The 27372-nt window shown below is 39.9% G+C and overlaps 2 protein-coding genes across 2 annotated transcripts in view; one reads left to right on the top strand and one right to left on the bottom strand.

Moving 5' to 3' along the window:
- The window catches only part of LOC136434200 (uncharacterized), a 33812-nt gene extending 26885 nt beyond the window's left edge, over window positions 1-6927 (top strand). The window contains exons 2-4 of the mRNA XM_066426968.1: window positions 4101-5041; window positions 5752-5846; window positions 6322-6927. Coding sequence (XP_066283065.1) covers window positions 4101-5041; window positions 5752-5846; window positions 6322-6405 — 1120 coding nt within the window. The 3' untranslated portion in view covers window positions 6406-6927. The remainder of the gene's footprint in view (window positions 1-4100; window positions 5042-5751; window positions 5847-6321) is intronic.
- A 107-nt stretch (window positions 6928-7034) lies between these two features.
- The window catches only part of LOC136432802 (ribosomal protein S6 kinase alpha-5-like), a 29013-nt gene continuing 8675 nt past the window's right edge, over window positions 7035-27372 (bottom strand). The window contains exons 2-14 of the mRNA XM_066424307.1: window positions 26739-26810; window positions 20080-20298; window positions 19424-19539; window positions 18525-18632; window positions 17933-18016; window positions 16305-16408; window positions 15176-15326; window positions 13723-13884; window positions 13259-13390; window positions 12254-12649; window positions 11707-11895; window positions 11076-11235; window positions 7035-10469 (exon numbers count right to left, since the gene is read on the bottom strand). Of these exons, the coding sequence (XP_066280404.1) occupies window positions 9718-10469; window positions 11076-11235; window positions 11707-11895; window positions 12254-12649; window positions 13259-13390; window positions 13723-13884; window positions 15176-15326; window positions 16305-16408; window positions 17933-18016; window positions 18525-18632; window positions 19424-19539; window positions 20080-20298; window positions 26739-26810 (2645 nt within the window). The 3' untranslated portion in view covers window positions 7035-9717. The remainder of the gene's footprint in view (window positions 10470-11075; window positions 11236-11706; window positions 11896-12253; window positions 12650-13258; window positions 13391-13722; window positions 13885-15175; window positions 15327-16304; window positions 16409-17932; window positions 18017-18524; window positions 18633-19423; window positions 19540-20079; window positions 20299-26738; window positions 26811-27372) is intronic.

The following is a 27372-nucleotide window of genomic DNA, read 5'->3' as shown; positions in this document are numbered from 1 at the left end:
TGTGTGTTGTAGATAGTGCACAGATGCTGTTTTACTCTCTACAAAGACAGGAGGTGTCTGTAATAATGCTGTCTGTAATAATGCTGTTGATCTCTCACTCTAAAGACAGGAGGTGTTTGGCTGTTTGTAATAATGCTGCTCTACTTTCTCTGAAGACAGGAGGTGTTTGGCTGTCTATAATGATGTTGTTTTGCTTTCTCTGAAGACAGGATGTGTTTGGCTGTCTTTAATAATGCTGTTCTACTTTCTCCGAAGACAGGGTGTTTTTGGCTGTCTGTAATAATGCTGTTCTACTTTCTCTGAAGACAGGAGGTATTTGGCTGTTTGTAATGATGCTGTTTTAATTTCTCTGAAGACAGGATGTGTTTGGCTGTCTGTAATAATGCTGTTTTAATTTCTCTGAAGACAGGATGTGTTTGGCTGTCTGTAATAATGTTGTTTTACTTCCTCTGAAGACAGGAGGTGTTTGGCTGTTTGTAATGATGCTGTTCTACTTTCTCCGAAGACAGGATGTGTTTGGCTGTCTGTAATAATGCTGTTCTACTTTCTCCGAAGACAGGAGGTATTTGGCTGTCTGTAATAATGTTGTTTTACTTTCTCCGAAGACAGGATGTGTTTGGCTGTCTGTAATAATGCTGTTCTACTTTCTCTGAAGACAGGATGTGTTTGGCTGTCTGTAATAATGCTGTTCTACTTTCTCCGAAGACAGGGTGTGTTTGGCTGTCTGTAATAATGTTGTTTTACTTTCTCTGAAGACAGGAGGTGTTTGGCTGTCTGTAATAATGCTGTTCTACTTTCTCCGAAGACAGGATGTGTTTGGCTGTCTGTAATAATGCTGTTCTACTTTCTCTGAAGACAGGAGGTGTTTGGCTGTCTGTAATAATGCTGTTCTACTTTCTCCGAAGACAGGATGTGTTTGGCTGTCTGTAATAATGCTGTTCTACTTTCTCCGAAGACAGGATGTGTTTGGCTGTCTGTAATAATATTGTTTTACTTTCTCTGAAGACAGGAGGTGTTTGGCTGTTTGTAATGATGTTGTTTTACTTTCTCCGAAGACAGGATGTGTTTGGCTGTCTGTAATAATGCTGTTCTACTTTCTCCGAAGACAGGATGTGTTTGGCTGTCTGTAATAATGCTGTTCTACTTTCTTTGAAGACAGGAGGTGTTTGGCTGTCTGTAATAATGCTGTTCTACTTTCTCCGAAGACAGGATGTGTTTGGCTGTCTGTAATAATGCTGTTCTACTTTCTCCGAAGACAGGATGTGTTTGGCTGTCTGTAATAATGTTGTTTTACTTTCTCCGAAGACAGGAGGTGTTTGGCTGTCTATAATAATGTTGTTTTACTTTCTCTGAAGACAGGATGTGTTTGGCTGTCTGTAATAATGCTGTTCTACTTTCTCCGAAGACAGGGTGTGTTTGGCTGTCTGTAATAATGCTGTTTTACTTTCTCTGAAGACAGGAGGTGTTTGGCTGTCTGTAATAATGCTGTTCTACTTTCTCCGAAGACAGGATGTGTTTGGCTGTCTGTAATAATGCTGTTCTACTTTCTCCGAAGACAGGGTGTGTTTGGCTGTCTGTAATAATGTTGTTTTACTTTCTCTGAAGACAGGAGGTGTTTGGCTGTCTGTAATAATGCTGTTCTACTTTCTCCGAAGACAGGAGGTGTTTGGCTGTCTGTAATAATGCTGTTCTACTTTCTCTGAAGACAGGAGGTGTTTGGCTGTCTGTAATAATGCTGTTCTACTTTCTCTGAAGACAGGAGGTGTTTGGCTGTCTGTAATAATGTTGTTTTACTTTCTCTGAAGACAGGATGTGTTTGGCTGTCTGTAATAATGCTGTTCTACTTTCTCTGAAGACAGGATGTGTTTGGCTGTCTATAATAATATTGTTTTACTTTCTCTGAAGACAGGAGGTGTTTGGCTGTTTGTAATAATGCTGTTCTACTTTCTCTGAAGACAGGATGTGTTCGCCTGTCCGCAATAATGTTGTTTTACTTTCTCCGAAGACAGGATGTTTGGCTGTCTGTAATAATGCTGTTTACTTTGTCTGAAGACAGAGGTGTTTGGCTGTCTGTTGTGATCCTGCTTCTTCCCTGAAGACAAGGAGGTGTTTGGCTGTCTGTAAATGTTCTTTTACACTTGAAGACAGGCATTTTGCTGTCTGTAAATGTTGTTTTACTTTCTCTGAAGACAGGTGTTTGGCTTCATCTACAGATGAGGTTGATTTACTTTCTCTTTAAACAGAGAGGTGTTTGGCTGTCTGTTGTGATGCTATTTACTTTGTCTGACAGACAGAGAGACGCCTGATGTACTTGTCTGTGTATTTGTAATTACATTAGTATTATTTATGTGTGTGTTTTCCAATATGTTAGTGGGTGTGTATTGCAAGTGTTGTTGTTTTCACACCTGTCCATAATTGTGAATTAAATGCACGTATGTGTTTGTCTTCATTTCGGATTAGGGGGCTAATATCTGGGTAGTGATAGCTTAGCAGCTGTACTCAAGACTGGCTTAGTACATGGTTCCACCCATCCCCTAAAGTCCCTCACGTTCTTTCTCCTCATTGCCGACCAAACAACGCGAGGGGGCAGTGTATAGATAAGGCCAATGGAGGAGTTCATAAGCTTTATGACAGGATGTGTAAAACAATATGAAATAGCATAAATGAAGCATTGCTGTACATTGGTGCACAAAGGGACAGACGGTAACAGACCTGTACTAGCGAAAAAAGTCCTTACCATCCTAGTTGTTACAGTTTGTCAAAATATGTTGTAATTAGAAATGTTTATCTGTTATGTGGTCGTATATGGGCCTTCTTTTGTCTAACCAGTTTCTCCTAGTTGTATGTTCTTTTAAATGTGTTTTTTCTCAAAAGTGTAACTCTAAGAATGAGGAAATAAATGAGTGTGACTATGCTTGGTTTATCCCTACCGAGGTTGTGAATTTGACAAGCTTAGCCATGAAATTGATATAGATACATGTATAAAATATAGATGGCACATATATTAATGTGAATGTGTATTCTGATGTATTAATTTTTTTATATATGATGTGTATATATATGTCTGTGTTACAGAGACTTACATGCCATCTGATTTGCTTTGTATTAATTAAAGGGTCTATTTTTTGTTGAATGAGTGTCTTGTTGCATTTCCTTGGTTCTCACCGACTTACATATACATGTAGGCAAACATACCTTAAACTTAAGATGGTCTGTAAAGAACGGTTAGTCGTTTAAATTTCTTTGAATACAAACTGCACTCCTCCTCCCTTCCGCCCAAAGAAATACAGGCGCGAGGTAGCCGTAGCGACTACAGAAAGGCATTTTATGCTATTATATTATACTTCTCCTTTTCATAAAGGCTAGTATAATGTGACAACATTTACAAGCAAAAACGTCCTTCTGTAGCCGCCACGGCTAATGTGAGAAGCAACGTGCCGTGCTAACACGTGGTAATTCGGGAAAACATCCATATTCTTCTTTAAAAATTGATATAGAATAGATGTCCTTGGTACGTTTGAAGTGATTGATATCTTGTCCGTTTACAAAAGGTCAGGTGTGTAGTCGAGTAATTGGGCCAAAGGCGTAGAAGATAGTTTTACTTCCACCACTCCCCCTCCTCTGGTGCTCATGACCGTTATGACACGTCTAGTCGACCATCGGTATCAATACACATCTCTGTTGATAGGTAAGTGTGAACAAGGTGTGAAAGAGGTCCCCGTCGAGTTAATCCTCGACGCAGGTTAAGATAAGGACTTAATCCTCGACGCAGGTTAAGATAAGGACTTAATCACCGTCGCAGGTTAAGATAACGACTAATCCCCGACGCAGGTTAAGATAAGGACTTAATCACCGTCGCAGGTTAAGATAAGGACTTAATCACCGTCGCAGGTTAATCCTCGACGTAGTTTAAAAGCCCGACGTAGTTTATGGTCCGACGGAGTATAAGGTCCGACGGAGTTTAACCCTCCGACGAAGTTTGAAGCGACCGACGGCATCAGACGACGTCGGAAGCTGTATCAGATCACCGTCGCACGATTATTCCGTCGGGTTGCAAAATCGACGTTTTTGGGCGTAAACTACACCTAAGCCGAGGAGCCATCTATCAACAAAGGTAAGTATCGCGCCAACTGGATTCTGGAGTCTGACAGCAGCAGCGACGAGGAGACTACATGTAGCAGTGACGACGAGGGAGAGGACAACCGCGCTGCCGAGGAAGAGACCGACCGCGACCGCGCCACCGAGGAAGCAGAGACCGACCGCGACCGCGCCACCGAGGAAGCAGAGACCGACCGCGACCGCGCCACCGAGGAAGCAGAGACCGACCGCGACCGCGCCATCGAGGAAGCAGAGACCGACCGCGACCGCGCCACCGCCGAGGAAGCAGAGACCGACCGCGACCGCGCCACCGAGGAAGCAGAGACCGACCGCGACCGCGCCACCGAGGAAGCAGAGACCGACCGCGACCGCGCCACCGAGGAAGCAGAGACCGACCGCGACCGCGCCACCGAGGAAGCAGAGACCGACCGCGACCGCGCCACCGAGGAAGCAGAGACCGACCGCGACCGCGCCACCGAGGAAGCAGAGACCGACCGCGACCGCGCCACCGAGGAAGCAGAGACCGACCGCGACCGCGCCACCGAGGAAGCAGAGACCGACCGCGACCGCGCCACCGAGGAAGCAGAGACCGACCGCGACCGCGCCACCGAGGAAGCAGAGACCGACCGCGACCGCGCCATCGAGGAAGCAGAGACCGACCGCGACCGCGCCACTGCCGAGGAAGCAGAGACCGACCGCGACCGCGCCACCGAGGAAGCAGAGACCGACCGCGACCACGCCACCGAGGAAGCAGAGACCGACCGCGACCGCGCCACCGAGGAAGCAGAGACCGACCGCGACCGCGCCAACGAGGAAGCAGAGACCGACCGCGACCGCGCCACCGAGGAAGCAGAGACCGACCGCGACTGTGCCAACGAGGAGACCGACCTCACCCAGAATGATGCAACCCTTGACGAGGAAGCGGCAAGTTGTGACGGCAAAGGTAAGGACAATAATTTCTTCTCATTTCTGATTGAATTACGTTAATTAGAACCACGGTTATACATGGTGCAGCCAAGGACATTATTGGTGCAGCTAAACAACTTCCAGACGACCCGGTCAGCTATTTGTTCAGGCAATAATTCTGTCCATGGCTCCAAACATGCTCATCTATCTGTGTATTCATTTTATACCTATCAATGGCAATAATAACTACCCTGTCCACAAAGTAGTATATGATGTTGATTTACTGATTTGCTTTTGCTGGAGGGTAATGAATAGGAAGTAATTATGGTGAGAAAACGTGATGAATCAGTACAAGCGTAGATTTGAATTCTTCTTGAGCACACTCGCTATAAACAGAACAAACATGTTGACTGGTGATTTTCCACAATACGATGTGTCATGGGTAAAATTGCTACATATGGTACAAATGGACTCCGGCAGCTAACGCTTGGGTGAGATTTTTTTCTGACAATAAAAAGTGTAATAAAAAGAATACAAATCATATCTACAGATTCAAAATCAAGATCATACAACACTCAATTAATGTCCGAGGTCTTATTCAGCGTACATGTATTTATAGGTTGTACATTGTGTGATGATGCAGCCTGCTTACTTGCTTATGATAAGGGTGCCGGAGATGACGTCACTTGTGCTAGATAACGCAGTCTGTACATTGATTGAAAACCAATATTACTGTACGACTTGTAGGGAAGAAGAGAGGCTCCAGGAAGGTGAAGTGGTGGAGGAAGGTTAAGAGGTTCTTCTGCTGCTGCGTCAGGCCAGACGTCACGGATGAGGAACTGGTCAGTAACACTGTTTTTTATTTCTTTATCCATTTGATATACCGACATATTGTTTTGGTTGGGGCTTTTTATGTCATTAAAGAAAAATCAGGAGAGGGTAAGGAGGTTTTTTTCTTAGTCAACACTCACACACACACACACACACACACACACACACACACACAAATACAGACACACATACATACATACACACACACACATACATATACACACACACACACATGTACATTCACACACACACGCACACACACACATACATACACACACACACACACATGTACATTCACACACGCACACACACACATACGCGCGTGCAGATCACACACTCACAAACCGTGATACATTCACATATGCATCAAAACACAAGAATCAGAATTGCCAATATTCTAAAAGTGAAACTTTGCTGTCACAGTGACAAAAATAAATCTAAATAGTCACTAATGCTACCTTTAACCATTCTTTCCTTTCCTTTCAGAAAAGACGCTCCAGCTTGGAAGACTTCTACTTTAAAGACTTTGATGCTGTCTACTATTTTGATGAACAGATTGAACTGTATTAGAAACTTTTATATTGTATATGAGAATCATGAAGATCACTTTCTATAATTGACTGTAAATAAGCAATAAAACAATTTTTATCATGCGATGAAAGCTTGGTCTCTCGTTTTGTTTATGTTGTCTACACATGTTGTTTAGGGTACTTTGTGAAGGGTCAACGCTTAAGAAGATTTGAATTAATTTGTGAGCACACCTGCTATAAACAGAACAAACATGAAATTTTCTGATAACAAAAAGTGTAATGAAAATACAAATCATATCTACTGGTGAGATCACATGGTGCATGTCGCTCATTATACCTGTTGGCCACGTTATGTCCACTTTAAGTGTTGCCTGAATAAACATGTTCATGATGTCAGAAAAATCCACCATGGCATATGAACGACATCTTGCGATTTGTGAGAAAAGTACAGTATGAGAGATGTTAGGTGCTTCACTGCATGTTGCAAGGAAAGATCACTTGAGTCTCTCTGGATAGAAAATATCTTCCTGTACGTAAATAAATCTATTTCGAGTCTCTTAAATATATTGTAATTTCTATCATGTGATTGTGTATGTGTATGTATGCATGCTTATCCATAACATGTGGTTAACTTATGAATGAACAAGAAACGCCTGGCAATGTAACAAGTCCGTTGCTTTAAATATATTTCAATAGCAAGTTGAACCATCTTATGGTTGCCCCGGGGATGGTACATTCAAGTCATAAATGCTGAAGGATGTAAAAGAACTAAAGGGGTCGGGCAATGCCAACTTCCTAGTTTTCAAACTATTTTGTTGTAAGAAAAATTAATCTATACAGTACTTGTGTTTGAGACATTTCATATATTTGTCCAGTTGACTGTTTTGTATGACACCAGAAAATGCACAATTTCAACATGGACACCAAGCCAGTGATGTACAATACAAAGTTGCTAAATAACTAGTTGTGAATTAAAAAAAAAACAAGTCTCTCCATTGGCCTTGAATATTTTGGCGACAGATGTAGATTGACAAGTCTTACTCATTGTAGTTAGAGGGAATTGTTATGTAATTTAGGTAAAACAATCGTGATGTTTACTCTTATAAGAAAGCAGAACCCAAAGTAGTTGGCTAGTGCACTAAAAGTGCTGATCAACTGGCTGCATATTTTATTAGACCCAATGATCAAAACTAACCATTGCAGATTTCTATCAACAAAGTCCTACATATACAAAGCAAAAATGAATATCATAAAACAAAGCACAGGAAGGAAAATAAAAAGCCATGATAGTGAAACAAGTGGATAAAAATTAGAACAAACAACAGAAGAGCTGACACCCCAGTGGGCATGGTTTCAAAAGTGGTGCATGATGCTGCCCTAATGCTCAAAGTTTGGATGCTGCTTTAGTCTGGCACTAGTGCCAACGGCTTTGGTCACTTCAGAGTCAGTTTGACTGTCAAAGTAACCACTCCCCAAACTGTCAACCAGCAAAACCTTGAACCAACTGAACCATTCTTGGCTACAATCTATTTAAATCAATTTCATTTAATTAGTTAAATGGTCATCAGAGAAGCATTGATGCTGAAGTGTAAAGAGATCTTGACTGAGGTGGCATCAATGCAGCACTAACACAATACCAATGCAGCACCAATCCAGCATTACGCACCACTTTCTTCATACTGTATTATATACTACCTACTTTGGGAAAAAATTGGACAAAGCTTTGCCCACAAACCACCACTACCAAAATCCCATATATAAGGCCATGAGTTTGACTTGTTTAATACTATTGTGGTGAACTATAAACATGTGAAGTAACACCCTGTATAAAAATGCCATGATTATTAAACATTACATCTACTAACAAATCATTTCAATATATATATATAGATATATACACATATAATATATACATACACTATGTCTAAAAGAGCATTATGCATGATAATAAATCTATATATTAACATCATCTTTAATGAAATTTCTGATATCTCTTTTCATATCAATAACACAATTAGTGTTTCAAAAATCACAATATCTCCAAGGACATCATTATCCTCTGTACTCACAATGGCAAATCGTTCTGACATTTATTGCTTTGAGTTCAACTAATCATATTTTTACAATTACCTTTGTAGTTGTATATCTAACATGAATAAAAGTATAATTCAGCTATTGATGGGAAATTAAGAACACCTTAAAAAGATAAAACTAAAATGAAAAGCAAAATATAGCAAACACAAATTTTAGATAAAGTATGAGTAGATCAATAAAACATGACAGCAAAAAAAGCTCAATAATCTGCATAGTGTATCAGAAAAGAACTTAATGAAATATACAGAAGTTGCAGCAAAACATTTCCAAATGATTCATTTTTGCTGTGTGTACAAAAAACATTCTACTTACATGTATCTTGTTGCCTCATGTATGGAGGCTTTGTTTTTCTGTGTGTCTGTTTGTTTGTGTTGGTGTGTGTCTAGTTTTCAGAATACAGTACAGGAGCAGAATGTGAGGGGGAAGATATGCTGGTGTAAACAGAAACTGGCAGGATGGGAAGGTTGACCGGGACTGTTGCAATGAGTCTTGTGACTGCATGTGGTTGCCTGAGCCTGGCCAGGTTTGACTGCACGGACAATTTGATATAGGTATTAAGTATGTGTCTGGATGTTATGTTCTACTGTGTCTGTAGTTACTGGAAAACACTGTAAGTGGGAAGATGGTGTCACCGTAAAGATTAGACTAGTGGGAGTGACAGGAAGTATCAGAAACGACAGGTCATGGGGTCAACAGAAGAGGCTTGGGGAGGTGTTGTTTTTGGTCTGTGTTTTTGTAGTTACATATTTTCCATATGCTTGTCAATGTACAGTCAGTGTGATAGGAAGTGATCAAGAGCGTGAGATGTACTCTTGTTTATTTCCACCATGACCATTATAAAGTGTTCCAAAATATAAAACTGTGTTTTGAATGCTAAAAAAATGACTGTGATCTTTCAAAGAATTGTGCAACCAAATGGACAAGCTGTAATATAACAAGTGAGAAGCTCTTTAAGTCTAAAACTGTAGCAAAGAACTAAAGCAACATTCGAGAATTGGCATACATCTAAACTATACATTAACTAGAGAAAAACCAAGGTTGAAACTTAAAGCCGTGTAAGACTTGTAAATATCAAGTTCTGTACCCTAGTATCATTTCTGACGTTTAATAAGTAAAACAATTTTATAAGAAATTTGTTGGAAAATAGACAGTGCTTCCCGTTCTTGAGAAATCAAATAATTTCACATTTCGCTTCCCGTGTCTCTTGAAGTGTGGGAAGGTAAAATTGAGTTCGACAAGTTTTGTGACAATATTTCTGTCAAGTAGTCCTCTTTGCCTCTGGCGGATTCAACCCTTTGTTCAGGGTGGCCTGTGAGACTTGACTCCTCTGTGGAAAGGATTCTTGAGTGCTACTCTGGAAGTGACCTTGATTGGAGAGTGGGAGGGGGGCAACCGGTTGCTTCTTAATCTGAAAGGGATCGCTGCTGACTACGGTAAATCCAGTCGACGTCGGTTGTGCGGATGGCTCCACATGTGTACCGTGCTGACCCAGTGGCAACGCGGAGGAAACTAGCATGCTGGGATGTAACGCGGGTACAGTGGACGACATGAGACTATTTAGAAGAGGCGCGGGTTTGGGATTACTGTGAGAGTTCGTATTTGCCGGTCGTATTGCAGAAGGGAGGATTGTTACATTTTGTGTCTGAACGCTGCTGCTCGTTGCGGGAACGAGAGGGTTTACAAACATGGTGGGCGGCGTGGGGCCCTGCGGGGAGTGGCTGCTCTCGCTCGAGCTACTACGGGTTTCCGTAGAACTCGTCTTCTTCATCTTCCTCCGTTTGGCGAGCGGCGCGTTGTCCACATCCTGCAGCTGGAAGCCTTCGCGAGCGACCATGAAGAAGGCATCCCAGGTGTGCTTGACGGCCTTGGACATCTTCCCGCCGCTGTTGTACTCCAGCACGTCCGGGGTCATGAGGGGGGTGGACGAGTGGCTCTTGTTGCCCTGCAGCCAGTCGTGGTTCCTCAGAGCTGTCATGGTGAATCTTCTAGAGGGGTCGACTGTGAGAAGCCCTGGAAAAGTCAACACCGTGTCAGCTTGTATGGAACAGAAGAATGTGACTGAAACTTGGCATGTGTAATTTCATTAGAAAATCAGAAAGAAAAGCAACTCCCCACATGTGTCTCAATATTTTCCAACAGTAACAGCACATCATAAATCCTTTGCAAAATGCTTACTAATAAGTTGTACAAAAGTTAGTTGAAGTTTCATAGCTTTTCCTAAGTTCAAGAACTAAGAAATAATTATCTTTCAATGAGTACCTTAAAGTTTCCCAAATCAGTGGACCTAGACAACCAATTCACCTTTACTGTAACACTCTTAATAACATGTACACAAATCTAATACAATGGGACAATAATCATCCCAGACGTTCTTTGCCATAACCTTTCTTCTAACTCGTTAGACCTACAATCAAGCCTATATGCCATTTTTCTTTCTTTTTGGTCAAAATCAAAGTGTAATGCTTGACATGACACAAATGCTTTTTTGACAGCTACAGCTCCCTTTTGTTGCAGCCAAGCACACCAGGTCAAATCTACAATTCTGGAGTACTATTAAGTGTGTTAGGATCTTTTCTTTTTAGGATCACCACCCTAGACCACAGGGAACACACGTACCTTTGATAAGACACTTAGCTGGCTGGGAGACCTGGTCCCACTCCTCCCCACTCAGCGAGAAGTCTCCGCTCTTGATCCTCTTCATGATGTCCGCCGCATGGTTCTCCCCACCCCTCCCCGCCGCCGGCTGGAATGGTACCTTCCCAGACAGCATGGTGTACTGAACAAATCAACATCGCCGACATTTATAACATTTGCATGCACGGAGATTGAACGCAGCATATACTACTCTCATAACAACGCAAATTGGACACCTGGGAAATTACTGTTGCTGCCATGATTGCTAATTTTAGTATCATGACTGTCTTCTGCAGAAATGTAGGGCTTTTGACTCCTAAAATGGATGTGGAAATGGCCCATGTACATGTGCTGTTATTACTGTGGATATGGTACATCAAGGACACAATTAGTATGTATACAAAGAACAATGGTTGGTGGCAAATCAAACCTTTCATTCATTTTCAAGTGGGAAATACTTAGTTTCATATTCTAGATATTACATTGTGTAGGTTTTAGTGACATGACAGAAAAGTGTTGCCAGAAAGCAGCTATAGTTTTTCATCAATATTAAATACTATATTTGCACCTCTAAGCAAAATGCATAACAAGAGACTTTTTGACAGTGACCTACCAGGATGACCCCTAGACTCCACAGGTCACATGACTCGTCGTACCCATCATCCTTCAGCACCTCGGGGGCGGCGTAGTGCAGGGTGAAGCAGGGCGTGGTCAGCGGCTGGTTCTCGGGTTTCAGCTTGGCGAAACCGAAGTCAACGATCTTCAACTCTGCGTCGTCAGATTCACTGGCGAAGAGAAGGTTCTAAAGAAAACAAAAAATCAGTCGTTACCATACATTTTTTAAAGATAGAACTTAATATGAACACGAGCTTGATTCCATAGTGTAAGATTTCTCCCTCATTTACATTTCGGACCTGTACAAATTGCTACCAAAATATAACATCACTTTAACTCTTTTCAAGGGTACAGGCAACAGTGGTTAAGTGTTCCTTTAAGTCTTTGGCTCCTGCAAAATATATTTTACCTTTAAGGTACAAAACTGTGTGTCAGAATCCACATACAACATTGACATAAAAAGCTGCAAAATTCATGATGAACAAACAGTTATGAGAAAAAGACTAATACATAATATCTACAGGAATAAAATCACTTTAACCTACCTCTGGCTTCAAGTCCCTGTGCACGACTCCTCTCTGGTGCATGTAGTTTACAGCCGATACGAGCCTCTTCATGATGAGGCTGGCCTCCGCCTCCGTGAACTGCTGCTTCTTCCGTATTCTGTCCAACAGTTCGCCTCCCTTCAACAGTTCCAACACGATGTAGGAATGGACCTGGTCGTGAAAAACGTCCACAAGTTTCACAATGTTGGGGTGCCCCTGGCACTGCTGCAGACACTGGATCTCGCGGGCCACGCCCACCGCCCGCCGACTAACGATTTTCACCGCGTAGTCCTCGCCCGTCTTCTTGGAGCGGCAGCGACGGCACACGGAAAACGATCCGTCCCCCAGCAGCCCTTCTTGGAGATCCATCTCGTAGTTCAAGAAGAATGGAGAATCCTGGAAAATTAAAGTATCGCAGTTTACGTCTGGCAGAAAATAAGTTCACTGATTTTCCAGGAGACATTCGTGGTTAAAACAATACTGTAGTAAATTAAAGCACATGTTCACAGAGTGATGAGTTTACAGTGAGAGTTCACCACAAATGTGAAGTCATAGTGCATATTTTATGATTTGATGTGAAGCGAAATGACTCATGAGAAGAATCAAAACAACAACTGTTGCAGTGTGAGTAACCCCTGACTCAGAATTTTCCACTGAATTCCACTGACAAAGAGAATTCTGAGAAAGCTTGACAGAAATGTGACTTCTTCTGTACCAATGAGCATTGGTACCTAAATCTGCATCTAGACAGAGCATTTCTTATGTCTTAACGCACTGTGCACTGAATCTTCATGATACAGTCTACATTCATTACTAGTTAAGGCCATAGTTGATACATCATAGGAGACACTTTATGTTGTGTTTCTTACAGTACACAACAGAGACGTTTCATTTCTCCATGCTCCATATTTCAAAAAGGTATGTAATTGGAGCATAAACACCACGACCATTTCTTACAAAATAAATCTGGCTATCTACATTCAATGATTAAGAAGATGGTCTCACCTTAAGATGCGTCGCCGCCATCCTGACAGACGATGTGCCAGGTTTGTCTGGGTTAGGCGGAGGTCTTAAGACGTCATTAACAGTGATGGCGTTGGGTCCAAACAGTATGGATGGCGCGACATAGGAATAGCCCTGGTGGGAGGACGGATTTGTTACTGAGGTGTCTAAGCTTGCATTTTGCGTTGTCTTATATCATTCTTGGCATACTGTATACGTTGTTCGATTTGTACATGTAAATCTATTTCATGACTTACAGTGCATATATATATCAGGGTATAAGCTTACTAGAAAGCATACATCTGCAGGACATCTCCCTCAAAATCTTGCCCTACATGAAATAAAATGAATCCTTGTGTAAAAAAGGACTGTTCCTATGTCAACAAATTTGTTATACCAAAATTACCCCCACGCAAACAAGGACTATTCCAGAATTAATGAAACTAGTCAAAGAAGGTCTGGCACACCTTGAAGATTCTGTCGGCAGTTTTTGGCACAGCTGCGGGGGAGTCTGTTGGGGTCATGTCTGTGAACTCCTCCGAAAAGTTACTGGTGTCCATCTCATTAGTGATGATGGGGGTGAAGGGTGCCGGGACACGTTTGGCCGACAGGTCTTCCCAGTTTATACCCTGAAAATGAACACACAAAGAAGTGTATTATCTGTACTATTCCCCACATTGATTTTATAGTCATATCATGGTAATTTCTAAACATCAGATTCTGATATTTTACTCCCCTAATATAACTTTTTCTTGATTCTAATTATTGATAACTATTGTCTGTGCTTACCATGCTCTGAAGGCAGTTTCTTCATTTGATTTTTAGGAGTATTCCCATGGCCAATGAATATTCAACAATTTGTTATTCAAGGACCTGTTCATAATTTTCGATGTAGCTTCTCTATAAAATTGTTTCATGAAACACTGATAAAGCCGACCATTTAAAAGTTTACCACTGTGACAACCATAAACGTTATCAGCAGCACAAAATGCAATGATATTCTTTTACAATGCCATTCCCCAGAGACATAGCATTCAAAATCAGGGGTGTCAAAGAATTCATACAAATTTTACGGAATACATACAAATTTTACGGAATACATACGAATTCTACGGAATACATGTACGATCCATTACTAGAAACATACGATCCTTATGGAATACATACGATCCATTACGCAGAGACATACGATCCTTACGGAATACATAAGATCCATTACACGGAATACATACGATCCTTACTAATTTGGAGAAATGTGCCTGGATCATGTGACACCGGCGGCAAATTCAACATGGCGGACTCGGGATAACCAGTTCTTCATACGATATCTTGGCTTATAAGAGCTTAATAATGGCGTATCCCATCCGGATAAACTCTAAAAATCTCAAGCTGCACTAAATTAAGACTGATGTAGGCTTAGACCAACTAGGAGGACCAGACAAAGCTAGATTCGGTGATAGCACGATGGCCAGCAAATTAGTAAGGATTATATACTGTATTCCGCGTAATGGATTGTATGTATTCCGTACCGATCGTATGATTCTGCGTAATGGATCGTATGTATCCCGTAAGGAGCGTATGATTCTAGTAATGGATCGTATGTATTCTGTAAAACTCGTATGTATTCCGTAAAATTCGTATGAATTCTTAGGCACCCCTGAAAATCTAAGTACTGTATAACAATAATTATTGCAATTTATGACCCACTGCTCACAAGTGTTCTGTCTGCATAACGTGACGTCACAGAAGCAGTGCATTGCTCATTCCTTGACAAATGCTGGAGTTGATCAGTGGAAAATTCGGGTAAGTCCAATTTCTTAGTGTTGGATTAACATTACAGTTCAACTTTGAAAAGTCTTTGTATTCTTCTTAAATCTTTCCTTTCACTTTGTTATCCATTTACTGTTTTTTTGTCCTTACCTTGAAGAAGGGGTGTTCCTTGACCTCCTCTCCGCCCCGTGAGCCGGACCCTAACCTGCTCTGTGGATCCTTCATCAGCAGCTTCATCAGGAGGTCCTTCACCTCAGCTGAGAAACTTCTGGACAGCGGCGGGTTGGTCTTCATTATTCTCCTGCAAAATCACACGTGGCAAGGGTTACTGTTTATGACTTAGAATCTGAAGGTTCCAGGTTTGAATCCCAAGCAGGCCACAATGTTATACCCCTTTACTTTAGGAAAGGTACTTGTTGACACCTATTTCCTCACTCAACTGAAAATGAGCACCTTGCTTCAGTTAGGGATGTCCTCTCATGTTTGAGGAGAGGTATGCACCAAGCAGGTTAAAGAAAAGAGTCGGAGTCCTTCCTGGTGTAAATTGGATCATACATTACAGTCCGGTCTCACGCAGATTGTACCTACTGCGCATGCACAAAACTGGTGTGTCATGAAAAAGAAATGAAAACTAAACATTCTACCACAAGTTATACAAAATCATAGATGATAACCAATCTCCAGTTTTCTGACATTCTTTGCTGGCAAAAAAAAAGGTTAATCTAATCCTTGATAAAAACAATATCATTATATAGTTTTGATTTAGAACATAGGCCATTATTCGTTATTACAGAAAATGTTCTGCCAATTGTAAGGCTTTGCTGTTAGTCTTCACTTTAACAAAATTGAAGATAAAAAGAGACAGAAAATATTCTCTGAAGAGATTGTTAGTGACTTGTTAATGATTGAAATGCTCTCATTGACGTCACACAAGAATATTACATAATTTGATAGCTACAACATATTAAAGGTAGATGTATTAATTGCCCATTAAAACCCTCATGGGACCTTATTACACATAACAAATACACTCTCATATGTCAAGCATTGTGGAATACATGATAACTAAAGAACAAGCAAAAGCAGGCAAAAACCCTGGTAATGACATCATAAGAATGAATAATTTCTTGACATGTTCGACAAATATTTCTTGTAGAGACAGAGATGGTATCAAAGCTATAAGGACTTATCTTAAGAATATTTTCCCATCAATCCAGAACAATTCAAACAAACAAACAAACAAACAAACAAACAAACAAAGAAACAAACAAGTACTCACTTTGAAATCTCTGATTGTGAATTTTTCTCTCCTTCCACAGTGAAAGGGGAGGCTCCAGTCAGTAGTTCATAAATCAGAACACCTAAACTCCACCAGTCAACAGCCTGGAATATACAGGAAAAAAATTCCATTGTTTTGTTAAAGTATGGTGTTGACTGACAATGATGATGTAAAGACTAGATCAGAATATTTCTTGGGTGTTTCGTCTTGTTTCTTTTTTAGAACTATTATACATAATCACATCAAAAATCATAATGCTAAAATATATATGGAATGTAGTTAGGGTATTATGTAACAACACTCCCTAGTCAAACAGATACGACATGGGAGTTATTCAAATGAGTTATATAACCCAAATATATATTCTGATGTACATGTAGTTCTATTTGCCTCACAGCCTTTAATGATTTCCTGTACAAGAACTGACTTTTAAATGACCTGTCTATTAATCTAAATCAGGGCTCGAAATACTGGGAGCATAATATGCATCTTTGTGCACCAGAAATTGGTGCAGTGCACCTAATTTGTGACTGTGGGTGCACTGGTGCACCAAGATATCTGTGTAGAGTTAGTTACTAATTGCACACTGCTACACAGCATATTCTTGACATTTAAGTGTGAGAAAAAAAGAATAAAACCTCTGCTGTCTTACTTGTATAACATTTCGAAGTTAGCTACAGAATTTCAGATTGAAGCTATGAGGAGAGTCAGTAATATTATAAGTTGTAATTACAACGTAGGTTTGGTTAACATTCTACATTATTCTATGTTGTGCACCCAGATTCGTTTCTGGCCACTTACATTCATGGGGAAAATGAATTACGAACCCTGAAGGATTGAATTTTAAATGACCAGGTCCTGCCTGTTAATCTAAAATGGACCAATGGCCTACATACAGGTACACCATAATCATCAATTCACAGAAAATCTGAGCTTTAAAGCTAAGAATAGAAAGATCAGACAGATGACCTAAATGCATGGATGATATCAGCTTTTTATCATCGAGGTGTGTGATGGTCGATAGTAGTGGAGATGAGACGTTTTCAGTGGATTGTTTGTACTGCATATTCAATTAGACCTCAGTAAGTCAATGACATTGTACACTTTTGAGGGGACAAAGAAAGACTACACCTTTTTCTGACAATAGCACCCTTGAAACAGTCTTTAAAAGGCTACATGATCACATGAAAACAACATATCTCAGCAGTGACTGTGTATTCGGAAACTAAAACAGACAGTGGAATATCACAGCTTAATAGTTTTCAATGGTTCATTTTATATGCAAATTCTTCATGTGATTTTCTGTTGAATGGGATTTTCAGCGATGCTATGATCATAGTACCGACAATGTGCCAGGTCCTTATGACTGGGCACGACATGTGACCAGGTACAACATGCGACTGGGTGCTACATGTGACTAGGCCCTTAGCAGTCATAGGGATTTAAAAAATCTGATACAATTTCTCACAGTACTATTCCAGCACTCTTACCAGTAGTGGTAAGATATTGGACACAGTAGAACAGGGGGCATTTCAAAACCTACATAATAAAGGCTTGCTTACTTATCTGGTTTTATAGCAGTAGACTACATGGAGTTCTGCAAGATAGCTTCAACATAACATGTGTACCTTGTTGTGTCCCTCATGGCCTCCCTTCACAACCTCGGGTGCCATGTACTCGATGGTCCCACAGAAAGAGTATGCCCGGCCTTCCTACAGAAGAAAAACATGGTTCAGAACACTTGCCTATCAATACACAGTTTTTGTAGTAATGAGCTATTATTGTATGATAGTCTAGCTTTTTCATAATATATGTCTTCCAGTTGGTTTATTTAAGGATTGATAATTATAGAATTATCTTTTTTTTCCTTGGATGGGTTGGTAGTAAAATGGGATTTGATATACTGCTCAGAGGCATGCGCACACGTGTGCACACACACACACACACACACACACACGTTCACATGAAGGACAGAGACAATGACACAGACAGATAGACACACAAACACAGATAGACACATAGTAGACACACAGATGGACAGACATATGGAGACACACACATACAGACGGACACACACACACACACAGATGTGGACATAAACACACACACAAGGACACAGACAGTCACATAAAAACACATAAACACAGGCAGACAGACACACAAAAGCTCTTAACATTCATCCAGTGCAGGCATAACCATGTAAGAGAAGACAACACTTACTGTGCCAGGTAAGAACTCCTTGCTGAGTCCGAAGTCAGTCAGTACAACATGTCCCTCCTTGTCTAACAAGATATTCTCAAGTTTGATGTCTCTGTAGATGATGCCCAGCTGAAACAAAACCTAGATTTTAATTCTCTGAATGAATACTACCCACATTACACTGTTCAATCTTCTATTATATATGTGCATATATGTATGGTTTTGCTCTTACGGCTCTGCCCCTTCCAAAAAGTAAAAACTGAGTGAAATTCCCTTGTGTTCAATACTGTGGACCTGTTTCTAGCCACTCGCATGCATCTCACAAATAAAACATAAATAGTCTAATAAAAGCAGACCATAAGCAACATAAGCGACCATAAGCAACATATTAGCGTATCAGCAAGTTTATGGTCATGAGACAATTTTCGTTAATAATGCAGACAATAATGCAGCCATTATGCAGTCGTCGTACGATCGCAAAGTGGAACATTCTTGGCCATGTGCAACTTACAAATTCAGCAGCCTTGTTACAGGAAGGACTGTCTTAGATCCCTGTCGATGGATTATTCTGTACAGCCATGACATCAAAATTGTACGACAACCGTGACCGCCCCTCTAACAACAGACTGGCTTTACAATTTTGACAATCTGTTAGGACCTACTACAGGGCTGTCTCCAGCCTTCAATTTTTTCCCATCCCACTCATTATTTGGGATCCCATGTTGTTGATTTTTGTTGTTAAAGCTGTAATTCTAAGCTAAAGACATAGTTTTTATTCTGCTCCAACAAGCAAATTTCCGTTCCAGGACAAAGGGATGGGTACTGGAGACAGCCCTGACCTGGTATACATGTTGTAATTACACAACAAGATTAACAATGGTGAATCAAAAGCTGAAAGTCAGTCCTGCAGAGATTTCTACCTTATGTAGATACTCCAGTGCCAGGACCACCTCCCCAGCATACACCCTGACCTCGGCTTCTGTGAAGTACTCTCGCTGGTACAGGTGGGTGAAGAGTTCTCCCCCACTGATGTAGTCTGGGATAAAACAGGGCAAACACGTTTGAAACAAACATCACAAATCCTAACTTGACATGCAAAACTACAATATCTGTTGTCCAATGCCCGGTAAGGACATTTGAATTATTGTGAGATTTTGTACGATATACACTTTATGTCATTGTCATATTTGATAAACTCATAGCAACTATAACAAATATACCAGTATCTTGGGGGATATGGTAACCCACGTATATATCATTAGGCCCAGTTCACACTTGGCAAAATCTATGCCAATCAATTCTAATCAAATCCATTCAATTTGAATGGCTATCAATTTGGTTGCGCTCACACTTGAGCCAAATTAGGTATTCACACCTACGGGACACTGCTGGTCAATTCGAATCAATCCAACCAAATCCGCCAGAGAGGTGGATTGAATTAATTCAAATCAATCCTGAATTGGGTTGTTCACATTCTGGAAAACGTATTTGGATCAATTCAAATTGGCCTTTATAAGCGAATTGATTCACAAAGATTTTGCAGCGTACAGGGCCTTGGTTCATGCACACTACCTACCCATGACCAGGTGGAGTTTAGCATCGGTCTGGAAGGCGTAGTGTAGTTTGACCAGGAAGGGACACTGTCTGACCGCCTCTAACACCTGTCTCTCCGTACGGGTGTGTTCCGCCGTCTTGGACTTCTGCACGATGGTGGCCTTCTTCAGCACCTTCATCGCAAACAGCTGCCCAGCATGGTGGCCGCTGATCTTTCTCACCAGGAACACCTTTCCATAGGCTGTAGGGACGACAAAGAAAACATGGAGATTCAAATAAAACATCTGTAATAATACTCAAAATACCGGTAGCAATTTTCTTAAAGTCATCTGCTGTGCATACAGACCACCCCCTTGAGGTGCAGGCAAAAATAACTTCCAAAGAAATGCATTAATATAGGAGTTTTAGGATATTTTCTAACCTAGCCCAATACCATAAAGTAGGCTCTGTCTCTGAGGCGACTCCAATCTCTCTACGGTATAACAAAAGACTATCACTTTGTTTAAAGTACAAATGTGCATTTTAACACAAGAGAATATTCTTTTCCATCAACTCTAACATAGAGACTTCTTCATGAAAACTGACCCTCTCTTGATCTTGTTCACAGTTGAACAGGTTATGGAAATGTGGTACCAAATGTGATGAAATATGCTCATCTTGTGAAAGAGATGGGCCGATACACTTAACTTTGTGTGCATGCAACATGCATCTTAAAGGATCTGCTGAAATCTGGCTGGATTCAAAGTATCTTAGGAAACGTGACAGGTTATCTTTCTTTCTTTGAACTACACTGTAGCAAGATATCATACATGAAAAGGAACACTCCTGACATTATGTAGTTTTCTAAAACACACTGTCCATCTTTAACTGAAATATGCTTGCAGTGGTTTCATTTTGTTTTCTTTGGTGGATTTACTAATACAGTAATACTACAAAACAGTTTCAACTGCAAACTTAAAACACAGCGAAAACCTCCCTTCCTCTCCTATGGCAAAATTAAGTCCTACGAAAATAAATGACATTAGTTCATGTATAGAGACAGTGTATTTTCATGTACATGTATAACCTCCCTTTGGCGTAACCGTATTGGGAGACATACACATGTAGAGTATGGCTCCACTTCTAAGGGTTTTACAAAATTAATGTATATAAGGCAAAATCAGGCATGTAATGTAGCAACTCAATGAGGCCTGAAGCAATTTTGGCAAGCAGAGATTGAACAATGACCTTGAAGTTGTAGCTGTAAATTGGAATAAAGATTTATTCAGCCAAAATCATGCATAAATAATAGAAATCATTTTGTAGTTCATGGACCCAAAAGTGGAAGGTAAAAGTGCTTTGTTAAAAAATAAATTTTTACAAGGTTATATGCATATTCACATGAATAGGAACTGCTTATTGGGTAATTAGTAGTAATAGTACACGTACAGACATGATGATTGCTACATTGCTACAGTATATTCTCAAGATACCATCTTATCTTTTCCTTAGACTTTGTTGAAAAACCCTATCTTGGGACAGTTTGAATAGATTAGTACTTACCATGCACATGCTGGAAGTACCTAGTTGTAAAATCTGATACCCACTGAATAATTTACGAGTAACCACTTAACACAGTAGATCTGTACAGGGAAAATCATTAGGCAAAATGTTGCTGCAGGCAAATACTGTCAATTTTGAAATATTCAGAGTGGTTAAATTTCTAGCTTTTATTGTCCCTCTCCACCACAAAATGATGTATGATTTTGCGATTTATTAGTACTGTTCTACAGAATTGTTTTAACCACGAACATAAAACACCATAAAGAAACTCCTTCCCTACTGTGAAATCCCTGCGAAAATAAAGGTATCTACATGACATTGTACAGTAATGCACTCTGCTGTTTTATGATTCTCAGTCTACTTCCAGGGTTTTTATGGTGCAATTTATGACACATGGACCTGGTAAGGTCACTTCAAATTTCAATGACTGCATTGACCTGACACCACCTGACCACCGCACCATGAACAAAATGGAACAATCCACCAAGTAAGGTTTCTTTTTGTCTCCAGTTCAAACGTAGAGGCACTCAAGGTACAAATCTGTGAAAAATCATACACAATTTTGGCTGGAAAATGCATTCGGAATAATCCATTTGTACCCACAGGGGATTATGAGAAGAAGAATATTAAATGTAATGTTGCTTTCTTAGTTTTGGATTAAGAACATGCCATGGATGCTGGCAGAGCTTGAGGTATTTTTACATTTGCCAACATGTAGAAAAAAGTTGGATTTCACAAATACAAACTTTTTGGACTAGAATATTGTCTGGAACATTAGTATATAAGTATATATCACACTGTTTGTTGAACTGATGTCTGAATGATTTTCCCTCTCATCCAGCCCTAGACATAACAGAGTCTGACTATGCTAAGTTTGGAATAACAGGTTTTATATGGTACTGATGTCTGTTATGAATGGTGGGAAATCAAAACCTGGTCCAGTAATCCGCAACCTGACAGCAAAGCACTTGCTTCATTGTAAACGTCTAATAATAGGATAGAAGAAGAGAATTTGAAAATGGTCTGCAAGAAAAAATAACACAGAACACTAAACCCAAACTATCAAACAGCTATACATGTAGGCAGTGTGGACCAATCACAAGCCTACATTCCCATTGGTTATGTATAACATTTTGTACATCAGTAATGTCATAACCATGGGTTAATTAAGAAAGTCAATCAATCGACATGCATTAATATAATGATTGGCCATTGTAGAAATGGTAGAATACTAGAATGTCAACTTTTTAACACTGTCAGCGTTAGTTTGAATTGGCTATATGATAGCTATTTTGACGAGGAAGCTCACCACATGTGTACATATGGTTTATTTGTTGGTTCTACATTGTACATGTAGGGGGCGGCCTACATGTACATGTAGGGGGGAAGGCCAGGTGTAGGATTAATATAACCCTAATAATCATGCACAACATCACAGACTCCCCACACCAGTATTTCAATGCTTGTGAAAGACACCTTGACGGTTCCCAACCTCAGCTCCTGCTGCCTTACCAGTGGGTGTGGCTCAGTCAGACACTGACAAACGGGTTCAGCTATCTGATTTCATACAGAGGTCAGAACTTGGGCATGTAGGAATATGGTAAGGTGAACTCTATCACAGAACGTGGTAGGTCTTGAAACCCACATTTCTAGCTAGATACTGGAGTGGGAATTCAGTCGAACCTTTTGGTATAAGCCTGCAGCGACAGCCTTGTCGCTCAATGACCCAGAAAACTGCATTCTCTGTGCATAGCGAGACTTAAAAAAATAGATAGAATTCTTTTATCTTATTTTTTCAAAGATACAAAGTGGTAAGTTAAACCTTTTCTGGCATGCAACTTATTGTAAGCCATTACTTTCTAGTCTTTCCTTCTGCAACACTCCAAAAACTGTTTTAATAATAAATCAGGATTTGGGGGCAAAAATCCTACTTTTCAAAGTTTGCCAAAATAATAAAAAGGAAACATTGGACATTGATGCAATCTTTGTAATTCCTGGAAAAGAGAAGTTTTCAGAACTTTGGCACACACAATCATGAGACTTCCTTTATTGAATTTAATCAGTTCTATTGACACCCTGAAGCAAATACAGATATGGTAGGTTAATAAAAATAGATATCAAAATGTATATCTATATATAACACACATCAGATAAATAGACAAACAAGCCTTTGTTTAAACAAGTATAAAGCGGAATTTCACATATCAACATGGGGGAGATAGAACAAAGCACTTATTTAGTTAATGGGTCACAGATCAATGAATTGAACTGACCTCGAATACCTGTGGGTACATACCAAAACTTTCAATAGACTTACACAAGAATCAATGTTTGACGCATTCCTTCAATGTTTTATACACCAATTTGTATTAATCATATGCAGACCTTTCGAAATTCATAGCGCCAAAGCTTTGGGAAGCTAGGTACCACAAGAGCCCAGTATTGATGTCGAAGTGGTCTGCAAGGAGCCACAAAGCAATAAACACGTCGAGTCAAACGTTCAATTTCTAATAACGCCAGCTCTCCCTCCTGTCCTTATGGCGCTCTGTGTTGGCTAAATTTACCGGAAAGCGATGTTTGATATCTCTGGTACAAAACTTTGCTGGTGGAATAGGCAGTAACATATACATGTATTTGTTTAACCGGAGTGACATTTACCAAGTTCAATCCTATGACATTGAGGTGCATTGAGCTATATGATGTGACTTGTATTATCATAGAAGACCTAGAACAAGTTAGAGCATTTTGGGGTTGATGTGAACACATAATGGTATTGTGCACCCATGCATGTGATCATTCAGATCAAAGAAAAAATACAGGCGAATCCAAGAAATTCATTGCTCAATTTAAGCAGCACATTTCACATTCATGGAATAACATTACGGCCTGATTTCCTTGATTTAATGATTTAAATGTTGCTACCTTTTACGAGTAATTAGTCATAACCAACTGCCTAGATGCACGGAGAAATGCACAATGAACTGTAATGTCAAACCATATATAACTGTTAAGATCATGTGAACTGTGAGTGTGAAGCATCATGACACTATAGGTTGGTATTTAACACATCAGAGTTAATGTTAAGCAGAGCTCCCACAGCAATGTCACCTTCAGAGAAGAGCCTATTGACTTTGAACTTGACTTTAAACTTCTCCCTGCTGCCTAACTTGGTAACCAACAGGGAATAGGGTGCCAAACGGCTACTTCAGGGTGCAAAAGGTTAAATAAAGCAAAAAAGATGAGATTCTACACTTACTGGGTATGGGTACTTTGGAAAGGACCATTCTATCAGTTCACTACCTAAATCGTGAATGCACCAATTCCACTTTGAATGATCTTATTGCGGCATTCGCCTTTTGGCAGGTCATGAAACAAGCTACATGTACAATGTAGGGCTTCTATCATTTTACCTACTAAAACAAATCCCTGCTCGGGTTACAAAAGGGAATATATGATACCACCCCAAGCTTCTAGCAAAGGTTTTGATGGCAATAATGTACCACCATTTATGATGTTCATGTATGACTAACGCTAATCTGTACTGTTTGTTACAGTAGCCTATATGGGATAATGCATTGAAGAGTTTTATTTATATAACAGTAGGACATGTGAGTTATTCTCCACAAGAAGAGATAGGGCTGGAGGTAGATATTTTGGCAGTTACTTGTACATGTATTTGAAGAGGATCTTTTCAAAAATCCATTTTCTGTATGTATCACATGAAAATCTGGTGTTATATAACAGATAATTTGTGTTATATGGTGTTCAATTATATATTATGCTTTGTGTTCTTTGTATTATATTCAAATCACAGCATTATTGAAAGTCTCTCAATGCGCATAGTACTTTTCTGGACATATCCCTAATACCTTACAAAACTTATTTGAGGAGGCGAAACACGTTGGGCTACTGTGAATGTACATGTTACATAATTATGTATATTGTGAGACCTTGATACATGTAATATATCACCTTTCAAATAGCTTAACCTTCTCCCTGCTGCCTAACCCATAACCAATAGAGAATTGAGTGCCAAACGGCTACTTCAGTGTGTTAAAGCCAGTAAAGGTTAAAAGTTAAATCACTCCATTCTCCAATAAGATTTTTTTTCTTTAGAATCCTGCTAACCAGCTTTCAATACACGTCATGTTACGCACTGATTCTACCGTTGAATTATGAATCATGACAAATTTCAGATGCCAAATCTGATGAACGAAAAATTTTGAATAATAGCTTGCTCAGTAAGAATATTACATTCTTCTTATCAGATCTAGAAGAATGACGCAGAATGCAAGCTGCTTACATTACAAGGAATGATCAAGGACCTGATTTCACTTTGCTGTGAATGATCTAAGACCGGATTTCGCTTTGCATTCCTCTTCTCTTATTCCAACTGTGGCTGATTAGCCCATACATTTCCTATGGCTATGAATAGATCTGTCGAAAGATAGAACGTTACTTTCAGAGTAAAGCCCAGCATGCATTTTTAGCAGTATTTCATCAACCCTCGCCAAGTGCTGCCAACAGAGAATAGGAGATGTATCGCAACCTTTGCATGTGAATCAGAACATACGGAGCCCTGTTGGAAAGATGTCAGCTTGTGTTAAATATAATGTTTCTGTGAAAAGCGATGTGTTTTTAGACTCTCTCCTGAATCTTATGTAAATGTGTCGATCAAGTCTTACAAATTTTGGCACAAAAAGATTTGAGATCTTTTAATAGATTCCATTTTCTTGGAAGTTGTATTTATGAAGTCATTGCTCCCCAGTGGAGAATAATTACAAGCCGTGCTTGTGTCTGGGACTATTCTGAGCCCAAGTGGTACTAATTACTTCTACATAAGAGAAATTTTGATACTCAGCCAGCAACAGTTTTATCCGACAGTTAATTATGAAATACATTTCATATGCAGTATTTGTTCTGTCTATGCTTTTTCCTACCAGCCTGCGGAAACAACTTTGGATCCGGTCCAAGCCAACCTTACCATCCTGCCAGTCTCCGGTTACACCGTCTTTGGCCTCACATCCTGTCACTCTACAATATTCAATTTCAAATAACTATGGGCACACTCCAAGACAAACACAGACCGGAAACAATAACACCATTTTCAATAAGGTAATAATAAATCTTTTATCTTACCTCCTGTTCCCAGAACCTTGAGTAGCTCGAAGCTTTCTCTCCCAACTTTCTCTGGATGGCCTGTCAAGTGAGCTGAAACAACAAACAGAACATGATATCATCATTCTGAAGAGCATTGAAATGAATGTGCGAAAAAAAAGTAACAAATTTTGGCCCCATCATTTTGAATAATTATGATTATTGAGTCATATACATGTACATGTAATAGAGTCTACATCATGTTGTATATAAAACTATGTAATGTATATGTATGTACATGTGTTTACATGAATGTAGTCTGTACTAGACTGACTGAGATAGAATGTATGTATGTATGTATCTATCTACATGTATACATACATACATATGTATATAATAATGACTTAAGACACAAACAGTGACAGGAATGACGCCAACCTCCAGACAATCTACATGTACATCTATTGACCTGTTTATTACCTTTTCCAGGAACATCTAGACTCAAATTTAGAGATGGGGCCAAAATTGCAACTTACAACGATCACGATGAGATAAGGGAAGGAAAATTACCTGCATATCACATTGTCACTTTGATTTGATTTTGTTATAGGATAACATGTGATTTGATTAATTGTGCTATATCAGATATATGAAGAAGGCAGACAGCAGGGCTCGA

Source organism: Branchiostoma lanceolatum, chromosome 4, assembly GCF_035083965.1.
Source record: "Branchiostoma lanceolatum isolate klBraLanc5 chromosome 4, klBraLanc5.hap2, whole genome shotgun sequence".
Taxonomy (NCBI): domain Eukaryota; kingdom Metazoa; phylum Chordata; class Leptocardii; order Amphioxiformes; family Branchiostomatidae; genus Branchiostoma; species Branchiostoma lanceolatum.
The sequence above is the reverse complement of the archived record's forward strand: the minus strand, read 5'-3'. Positions and strand labels throughout refer to the sequence as shown.